We start from the raw sequence: 10,010 nt of genomic DNA, 5'->3' as shown, positions 1-10,010 counted from the left end.
GGGGACCGCTTCCCGCTCCAGGCCCTGCAGCTGCGAGTGGATGTTGGCCAGAGCTCGCTGGGACAGCGTCAGCCTCTGCGGAAGACAGAGCACGGCCGGGTGGTCGGCGCCCCCTCCCGGCGCCTGCGTCCGCCCCCAGAACCTGCAGTCCGGGCCCCAGCCCGCCCTCCTCCGCCCGGCTCCCTTGCCCGCACCCCTAACCTGTTGAAAGGGGTTGGAGACTGCCTGGTTGCAGAGGAAATAATAGTTCAGGATGTCTGAAGCGGGAGGGAAAGAGGGGGGAGGCCATGAGCCTGGGTCCCCAGCGCCTCCCTAGGGGGAAGGTGGGAAGGGGGGCCTGTCTCTCCACCCTCAGGGCCAGGGCCTCTCCCCAGCTCAGGACCCTCCCGTGGTCCCAGTGGCCTGGCATCCAGGGACAGGCTAACACCCTCCCTTCTCCTCCAGCCACAGTCAGAGACTCGCGGGCCACACTCTCCCGGAACCCGTTCTTCCGCAGTCCTGTCCTTGACTAAGCTGGGCTCCCATCTCCTCCCTCCTGGGGAGGCGGCCCAGCCCTCCCCTGGTCTCCCCTCTCCTGACTCCAGCTTCTGTGTCCCTCTCTTTTGCAGCCCATCCGGAGAGGTGCTGCGAGCCTCCGAGACTGAGCGCAGGCGGGACAGGGCACGGAGGCCTGAGGACCCAGGGCCTTGCGGGGTTGATGGGATCACCTGAGTCGAGCCCAGTCTCCTCTTGGGTCAGGTTCAGGATGTAGGTGTCAGGACTGGAGCAGAAGTCGCTGAGGCCCTGACAGAAGCATCAGGAAAAAGGGCTCAGGCCAGAAACTGTTCCAGTTCCACACTCGCACAGAGCTCAGTGTCGGGATAACAGCCCAGCCCCCAGCCCCTCCTCCCTCAGACCCGGGAGTCCAGGCCCCCAGCCCCTCCTCCCTCAGACCCAGGGGTCCAGACCCCCAGCCCCTCAGACCCCGGAGTCCTGGCCCCCGGCCCCTCCTCCCTCAGACCCAGGGGTCCAGGCCCCCGGCCCCTCCTCCCTCAGACCCAGGGGTCCAGGCCCCCGGCCCCTCCTCCCTCGGACCCGGGGGTCCGGGCCCCCGGCCCCTCCTCCCTCGGAACACACGTGTCCAGGGCTCTAGCTTCCAAGCCCTCAGGATCTAGACCTCAGAATGTGTGATCCTGGCCCCAAGCCCTTCCCCTCAGGATCTGCCCTGGGATCCAGTAGTCAAGGCCGCTAGCCCCCAGAGGCCCAGGGGCCTGGCCTCCAGCACTCACCACAGCTGTAGCCGCCTCCAGCCCCATGGAGCCCCAGCTCAGGACAAGAACCAGGAGACTCATCACTGTCATCCTATAAAGGGGGAGGGGATTGGACTTGGGGTTCCGGTTTCTTATTCTCCCTGCCTCACCCCTTCCCTTCCTCCACCCCAAATCCCCATCACAGCCCCCCTTCCCTCCAACCCTCTGGAGCCTGGAGGATCAGAATTAGGGGCAGAGAAACTGGGGGGGAGAGGCTGGGGGGGGAGTGCAGGTTGTACATCTGTGGTTCGTGACGTCAAACTGAACATCTGGCTGCTGCCCGGGGTGAGGGGGAGGACAGTGAGAAGGGCCCCGGGCTGGCAAGCCAGCACCCCAGGTCCCAGCCCAGCTGTGCCCCTGCCTTGCTCCGGGATTCCGGAAGCTGCTTCTGGACTCTGTTTCCTGGCCTTGAAGCCCCAGGAGCCCCATAACCCCAAGCCTGCCTCCCAGGTTTGAGCACAGCTGGGTCAGCCTCCTGCTGTGTCCAGACTCCTCCTCCAAGGAGCTGGGACCTGGCCAGGGTTGAGACTATGGCCTGGGTTTGTCTAGGGCTGGGATCTGGGGGTGAGGGTTAGCCCTGGAGGGTCGGCACCATCCGTGAGCCTCGGGGGGAGACCGCACAGGGCAGCAGCCCTTGTCACCCGGGGTGTGTGTGGAGACTGGTGAGCCCAGCAGGGTCCCCGGAGGCAGGGAAGACACAGGGGCTCCTCTGATTGGGATAGGCTGGCCCTGAGGCCACACCAGCTCCAGCACTTCCGGGCTGTGTGGCCCTGAGCAAGCGGCCCAACCTCTCTGAGCCCCAGTCTCTCCTGTGTCAGATGGGGAGAGGGAAAGCCTCTCCTCATAGGGTCAGCGTGCGGGTTCCAGAAGAGGAGGCTGGCTGCATAGAACACCCCTCTAAATAAAGCGTGTGGTACTGAGATTCCTGTGAGCCACACAGTGGCCACGCAGCCTCGGAGGTGGTTGCCTTCTGCCCCGGGTCCCTCCGTGTACATCAGGCGCCGGAGGGGCCCCTCATTCACCGGTGGTTGTGTGTGCACCCCCATCCTCAGCACAACCATTACGGGCTATTTTCTAGGATTTGGGGGCACTTGGGTGGCCTCAAACCCTGTGTTTCCAGGTGTGCCCTGGGCCTCCTGGGCTGGTCCAGGCCGGGTCTCTCCGTCCGTGCTGGCCCAGCCGGGACCTCCGGGCAAGCTTGTGGGGTGGGGAGCGAAAGCAGCTCAAGGCTGGGAAGGTCCCCCCGCAGGAGCGCCGTGGGATGGAAAGAGGTGCCCTCGTGCTGCGAGGTGAGCCTGCCTCGGGGGCGCCCGCTCTTACACGATCACCAGCCACTTGCTCTGCTTCGCCAGGCCCAGGAGTGTGAAGAGACACACCAGCAGCTCCAGCAGCAGCAGGAGGACGTACGCCAGCCACCTGGAGGAGGGACGAGCGCGAGACAGATCCAGCCCCCAGCACCCCAGCTCCCAGCCCAGGACTTGGCAGAGCGGGATGGCCCCCCGACAGTCACGCCCTGCTCTGCCTGACCCTGCGACCCCCCCACGGCTGCCGGGCCGGGCTGCAGCCGGCTCAGTATGAAATGGGTGCGCCGGGAGGTGGGCTGGTTCAGGGCTCAGGTCCCGGGGCGCCTGGACCCCCCCCCCACGGCAGCGCGGAGGCCCTGTAACCAGGCACTAGTGACTGACCTCCGGAGCCCCACCTGCCGCGGCCTGCAGAGTGCGGGGAGGCCTTCCCAGCCGTGCGCTGAGGCTCGGGGCCAGCCTCTCTCTGCCTCCCAGCCGCACGCAGCCCTGTCTCAGGGACTTTGCCTCCTGTGCCTCGGTTTCCCCGCCTGTCCCGTGGGGGGAGAACAATAGCCATACTCCAAGAGGTTGTCCTGAGGCTAGTGGAGGAGCACTTAGAAGGCCGCTGAGCGCGCGGACACACTTAAACGTGGGCTCAGACGTCAGCCAGGGAACTTCAAGTGTTATGTAGTGAGGTGCCGAGGACTGGTTCACTCTGATGCAGTGCTGGCTCTAAGTGAGTGCTCGGTACACAGCATCACGCAGTTGTGCAGCTGTGCCGAGGCGGGAGCACCCTGCTTCTCGGGGAGGGAGCTGGGCCGAGTGGCCCTGGAGGCCTCCAGGCCTGTGCTGCCAGTGTCCTCACTGCACATGCACACGGCACACACCGCACGCCACGCACCGCACATGCACATCACACACAGCACACAGCACATGCACATGGCACACACTGCGCATCCACATCACACACTGCACACAGCACATGCACACGGCACACACTGCACATGCACATCACACACAGCACACAGCACATGCACACGGCACACACTGCACATGCACATCACACACAGCACACAGCACATGCACACGGCACACACTGCACATGCACATCACACACAGCACACAGCACATGCACACGGCACACACCATGCACTACACATGGCACACAGCACACACCGCGCATGGCACACGTACACGGCAGCTCCACTCTCACCCCGTCAGGGCAGCCCAGCCTTCTGCCCTAGTTGTGCTGCTGTGAACTCCTGCTCAGCCTCCAGGAACTCTGCCAGGAAGCTCTCCCTCCAGGGGCCCCAGTTCCCTTGCAGGAAACCGGCCACCTTCACTGAGGAACGACTCTCAAGTGCTAGGCCCTCTCACGTTGATACATCCGGATGTTTCCTGGTGGTGGTGGGCCTGCCTCACCCCGGGGGGGGCCTGCACAGCTACCGGGACCCCGGAAGGGAGCTGAGGCCTGGCACACGCGGCCTCTGGGCTTAGCCACAAGCAGAAGTGTCCTCACTGGGACCCAGGCCCGTCGGACGGCCCATGGGGCACCCCCGCCAGAGTGCTTCCGCCCTGGTCCGCCTCCAGCCCGGAGCTCAGGGCCCTCAGAGGTGCTGGAGACACAAGAGAAAGAATCCCCAGCAGCAGAAGCAGCGAGGACTCCATCGTGTTGGCTGCTGGGAAGGGTGGCCGGCCCAGAAGTCTGCATCATCTGATCTGTCCCTCCTTCACGTACCGCAGTCTCCGTGTGGCCCCCCCAGGCCTCCGCTCAGCCCCTGCCAGCGCATGCTCCCACTTCCAGCCTGTCCCCAGCCCAGCCCCGGTTCCTGCTCCGTTTCCTGCGAAGCTCTCACCACCCGCCACCTTAGAGAAAATGTGTTGCTCATGTGCGTGTTTCTTATTGGCCCCCTTACTGGGAGACGGGCAGAAACTGCCGTCTGTTTTATTCCTTGCTCTGTCTTAATAAAAACTTACATTTTTACAGACAACTGTATAGGATGTGCTATTGTAAACACTCAACCGATATGGACGCATCTAGTCCTCAATGATCCGATGAGGGGAACGCTATCCATTGTTCCCATTTTACAGATTGGGACACTGAGGCACAGAACCAGTGAGGAATTTGTCACACAGGGAGTGGCGCTCCGGCTTTAGAGCTCCCGTTCCCAACCACTTGGGCACGTCTCTCTCGCACCAGAAGGTGTAAATAAATATGTGTTGAGTGGGTATACGTGTCAGACGGATGGATGACTGAGGAAGAGTAGAGTCGGTCTGGGCGGGAGCGAGTGGACGAATACCTGGGGGTGAGGTGGCGTGGGGCGGCTCGGTCCGTCTGTGTCCCAAGGGTTCTCAGCCTGGGCACTACTGACACTCGGGACATCGTAGGACGCGTCGCTGGTCCCCGCGACCAGGTGCCAGTAGCGCCCCGTCCCCCAGTGTGACCACCAACACATCTCCCGACCTGGCCTGATGTCCCCTGGAGGTACAGTCGCCCAAGGTGAGAGCCCCCGCGCACAGGGCAGGGGAGAGCGGTCACCCACCTGTACTCCTCCACAAAGGACACATCTTCGGCCACTTGCAGGGGGCTCAGGGGCACTCCCCGCCAGAAGGCCAGCCCCTGCAGCTGCTGGGCCACGGCCTCTGCCTGCCGCCGAGCACCCCGGGCGGCAGCCACCAGCTCGGTGCGCTGCGCGAGCACCTCCTCCAGGCTGGTCAGCTCGGTCCTCACTGCCTCGCCCAGCCTCTCCACTGTCTCCAACACCTGCGTGCAGGGGTGAGTCTGGGGTCAGGGGAGGGCATTCTTTGGGAAGGCCGGGGTTGGGGACGGAGTTGTGGGGGTGAAGCAGGGGTGAGCAGTGGGGGGTGTCAGAGATCTAGGGGCTAGGACATCTGTGGAATGAGGAAAGGAGGGAGGGTACAGTTCTGTGGCCTCCATCAGGAGCCCTGGGCGGTCAGTGGCTTGGGTCCCAGATAGAGACCAAGTATGAACGGGGGTCTGGGTTTGAGCCCCGTGTTCCAGATCTGGGTTAAGGCCCTGGGTGCAGCCAGGGATAGGTAGGGGTCCAGGTGTCCAGTCTGAGGTCCACAAGTTGCAACCTGAAGTTCTGAGTCTGGGGTCCTAAGTTTCAGGTGTGGGTTCTGAGGTTGGGTCCGGATTCTCTGGGAGGTGGCCCTGTGTCCCGGTCAGGGGATCCGGTCTGGGTGGGGGCGGGGCTGGGGTCCGCTGCCCGGCCCCTCACCAGGTGGTCTATTGCGCTGAGCGTGTGGTTGGCATGCAGCAGCGCAGAGCTGAGCTGGGATACCCCATCACTGGTCTCGCTGTTGCCATAGAAACCGATGCCAATGCCGGCGCTGAGAGGGGGAGAAAAGGGAAATCACAACGTGTCCTGGGACCCTGGGGGCTGCGTCCCCACCCCCACCTCCTCACGCGCCCAATCCCGGCTCCCACCCCCGCCCCATTGGTCCAGCCCGTCGTGGGAAAGGAACGTCTCCAGCCTGGCCCCCACCGGTTGCCAAGGTGACAGGAAGCCCCCCCTCCCCCGACAGGGACGTCATTGTGATGCTAATGGTGGGTGGAGTGGGGGGGACAGATTTAACCCGCACCTCACTGGAGCAGAACCCCCATCACGCCCACCCCCAGGAGAAGCGCTCCCCCCCCAGGACTACTGGCCCCACACCCAATCCCCATCCTTCCCTCAAGCATCCAGACAGGAGCACCTGTCCCTTCAGGGTCCCACCGTCCCTTCCCCACCTGCTGCTGGGGGATCCTAGGAGTGCAGGGCCCCAGCCACCATCTCCTGGGGGACCCCGAGCCGAGCCCGGAGCTCCCCGCCTTCCCCCAGCCCCGGGACCCAAGCGTCTGGCCAGCTGGGAGCGAAGCAAGAGAATGTGGGCCGATGGGCCAGAAGCCTGCGCCCCCGCCCTCCGCGGCCGGCACACAGAGCTCCATTGTGGGGTCTGAATGTGGGCCCATCCTCCCCTCAGTGTCCCTCTGTGCAGGGGCCAGGCCGGACTGGGCGGAGGGAGCCAGACGCCCTCACAGTTCCCAGCCCAGGGATCCCACGCCCGCCCGGGCGCCCCCGCCCATTGTTCAAGGTCCCACAAAGCTGCTCTTGTTCCCAGGCCGCGGGGGCCGGCCGTGTCTCTCCCCCACGGGGCCTTTGTCCACCGCTCCCGTCCACCCCCACTCAGGAGAGCCCGAGGACGAAGCATTTTGGATATAGGACGCCCACCCCTCCTCCCCCACAGACACCCCCAAACACATTCTGCGGCGAGGGGGTGCGGGAGAGCCCTGCCCGCCACTCCCCAGCCGGGTTCAGGGCAGGCCTTTCGGATCCAGGCACCCTAATCTGGGGAATAGGATGGCTCTCCTGCACTGGTGGGGGTGGCGGGCGGCCAAGGCTGCACTGAGAGCTGCTCTTGCTAAATGGTGTGTCCTCAGGTCCTCCTGTCTTCTCTCCCCCCCCACCCCCGCCTCCCCAGGGTCACAGAAGAGGGCAGGGGCTTGCGGCCCTACCACTAGGGTGACAGGGCCTTGAAAAGTTGCTTTCTGCCTCTCCCTCAGACTTGGCTTTTCCAACCTGGGCATGAGGGACCTGAATCCAGCCGGGTTACTGTGGGAAGGAGTCAGACCAGCTCAGACCTGGGCTGCAGGCAGGGTCTGCTCTGGGACCTTGAATATATTCCTTTGTTGTCTGTCTGCCTGACTAGAACATCAGCCCCATGAGGGCAAGGATCTTGTCCGGCCAGTTGGATCCTGTCCTGGCACACAGTAGATCCCCAGGAAATAGTTGTGGAATGAATGAATGAATGAATGAATGAATGAATGAATGAATGAATGAGTGAATGAGTGAGTGAATGAATGACATCACCAGTCACCATTTACTGAGTACAACTGTGGGCCATGCACTGTACACGCTCTCATTTAATCTTACCATAACTAGGAGGTGGGGGTTACTGTAACGTCCATTTTAGAGATGTGGAAACTGAGGCCTGGAGAGATTATATCCCCTAGTTGCACAGCTATTCAGGGACAAGGCCACCGAAGCCTAGTTCTTAACCCTTGGCTCCTCCTTCAGGGCTGGCTGGCCTTGGGAGGTCACTCCTCCCCTCAAAACTCAGTTTCTCCCTCCATATAATGGGAGCATCTCTTCCTGCTGCAAGGACACCCTCCGGAAGACTGAGCGCGAGTGTAGGGGACCCCGGCCCCGCTTCCCCACCCACCCTGGGGCCCCATTACCAGCCGACGAGAAGAGCGGCGATACAGCTCCAGGTGACACAGCCTCCCCCGGGTGGGGGGCTCTTGGGCCCAGGGGGCTCTGGGGGCCGGCAGCAGCAAAAGCGGATGAGGTAGACAGCAATGAAAATGAGGCTCAGGCCCAAGCCCAGGCCTGCCAAGGCCGCCACCAGCAACAGGGCCTGGGGAAGGGAGAGACAGGCCTCAGGAGGGCTGGACGTTCTGGACGTGGGACTTCGAGGGAGGTGGAAGGCAGCCCTGGCTAGACTGGGGGTCAAGCCCAGCCTGTGGTGCTCAGGTCTCAGGTGGGGTCCCCAGCTCCTCCCAGTCTGGGAGCTGGGGCACCGGAGGGAGCGTCCAACCGAGAGGCCCAAATCCTGGGTCCGGTTCCGCTCTGTGTGTGACCTTCATCAGGGGCCTTCTCCGCTCTGAGACTGTCACCTCCTCACCCCAACCAGGCGGTTGGAATGGGTAGAGCATCTCCCAGGACCTGCTGAGACCTGGATCCGGAACCGGGTGGGATCAGGGGGGTGGACGGGGGCGCCTGTTCCTGGAGACGTGTGCGAGGTAGGGGGCGGGCAGCCTTCCTCTTCCCTCCTCCTTGCTGGTCCTCCCCACTCACTGCGCGCTCTCCCCCCTGCTGCTGAGCTCTGCACACCCACCGCAGCGTGAGTCTGTCACCCAGGGACTCACGGGGAGGGGGCGTGACAGCCTCCATGACAGTGAGTGTGTGTGCAAGACTCAGAGATGGAGACTTGGAGAGTGAGAGACGGAGAGAGGGACTCAGGGAAAGGGGAGACAGGGAGCTGGAGGCATGGAGAGAACAGGTGTCTGTAGTTAGAAAAGCCTTTCCACCCAGGACCTCAAGGCGGGGGGGGGGGGGGGGGGGGGGGCTGTGCACGCCTGTCCCCTTCACACGTGCCCAGAACGGGGCAGGGGTTACCTGGAGCCACCCAGCGCCGTGGGGACAACGCCGGGAACAGAACCAGAGCTCTGGACTCACTAATGCCGTCTCCCAGACACTACGGCGTCTCTGCCTTCGCCCCTGCAGTGTGGTGTGTGTGTGTGTGTGTGTGTGTGACACAAGCGTGTGGCTTGTTTGAGTTTCTGGCTGTGAAACTGGATATTTTATCTTTGACTGAGTTGGTCTACCATGAGATACTACACCTGAGTGTGTGTCTGTGAGAGAGAGTGCATGTGTGAGCGTCAGGATGTGTTTTTGTGTGAATGTGAACATGTGTGTATGTGTTATACATGTGTGAATATGTGTGTACATGTGTGAGTTTGTGTGTCAGGATGTGTGTTTGTGTGAATGTGAACATTGTGTACATGTGTGTTTGTGTGTCTGAGCGAGGGCAAGAATATGTGTGAAAGTGAGTGGGTGAGAGTGTGTGAGTGTGTTTACGTGTGTGAGGGGTGTGTGAGTGTGTATGTATATGTGACTGTGGGGGTCGTGTGTGAGTGTAGAAGTGAGGGCAGGAATGTGTGTGTGAGTGTGTATACATGTGTATGTATGTGACTACGTGGGTGTGAGTGTGTCTGAGTGTGCATGTATAGGTAACGGTGTGAGTGTGTATACAGGTGTATGTGTGTATGTGACTTTGTGGGTGTGTCTGAGTGTGTGCGTAGGTGACTATACAAGTGAGTGTGTGAGTGTATGTATGTATATCTGGGTGTGAGGCTGTGTGTGTGTAAGTATAGGTGACTGTGTGTGAATACAGGTGAGTGTGGGGACTGTGAGTGAGGGCAGGGTGAGAGTGTGTGTGTATGTGCCTGTGTGGGTGTGAGTGTGCCTTCCAGCTGTGCCCGCAGCGTGATCTCCCTGGGGGGGCAGTGTCCCCTCCGGGACTGTGTGACTCTGTGCATGTCCCAGGCTGTCACCCTGTCGATGACGGGGGCGGCGGCGGAGTGAGCCTCTCTGAGTGCCTCCGGCAGTGACTGGGGCCTGGGACGGGGCCAGCTACCGGTGCGGGGCCGTGTGGGCAGGCCTCCCCGGCCGTGCGGGGGCGTCGGTGACCGCACCGGAGGTCGTGATTGTGTAAGCGTGAAGTGTGGGCGAGGGGCTGGCGTCCCCGATTGGTGGGGAGAGGGCGGCTCAGAGTGGGCAGGGAGGGGCTGCTCCCGGCTGGCACAGCCGTGACCCAAATAGCTCAGAACACAGCACACATCCCCCTCTCTGCTTTTCTGGGACCCAGCCAC

At 62.5% G+C, this 10,010-nt stretch overlaps 1 protein-coding gene across 1 annotated transcript in view; it reads right to left on the bottom strand.

The window, feature by feature from the left end:
* Positions 1-10,010, bottom strand: part of TTYH1 (tweety family member 1) — a 16,207-nt gene that overhangs the window by 5,183 nt on the left and 1,014 nt on the right. The window contains exons 2-9 of the mRNA XM_077756921.1: positions 7,815-7,993; positions 5,815-5,926; positions 5,116-5,336; positions 2,610-2,705; positions 1,269-1,341; positions 708-783; positions 202-257; positions 2-75 (exon numbers count right to left, since the gene is read on the bottom strand). Coding sequence (XP_077613047.1) covers positions 2-75; positions 202-257; positions 708-783; positions 1,269-1,341; positions 2,610-2,705; positions 5,116-5,336; positions 5,815-5,926; positions 7,815-7,993 — 887 coding nt within the window. The remainder of the gene's footprint in view (position 1; positions 76-201; positions 258-707; positions 784-1,268; positions 1,342-2,609; positions 2,706-5,115; positions 5,337-5,814; positions 5,927-7,814; positions 7,994-10,010) is intronic.

Source organism: Crocuta crocuta, unplaced genomic scaffold (assembly GCF_008692635.1).
Source record: "Crocuta crocuta isolate KB4526 unplaced genomic scaffold, BGI_CrCroc_1.0 scaffold142, whole genome shotgun sequence".
NCBI lineage: Eukaryota > Metazoa > Chordata > Mammalia > Carnivora > Hyaenidae > Crocuta > Crocuta crocuta.
This window is presented reverse-complemented; position numbering and strand designations above follow the sequence as displayed.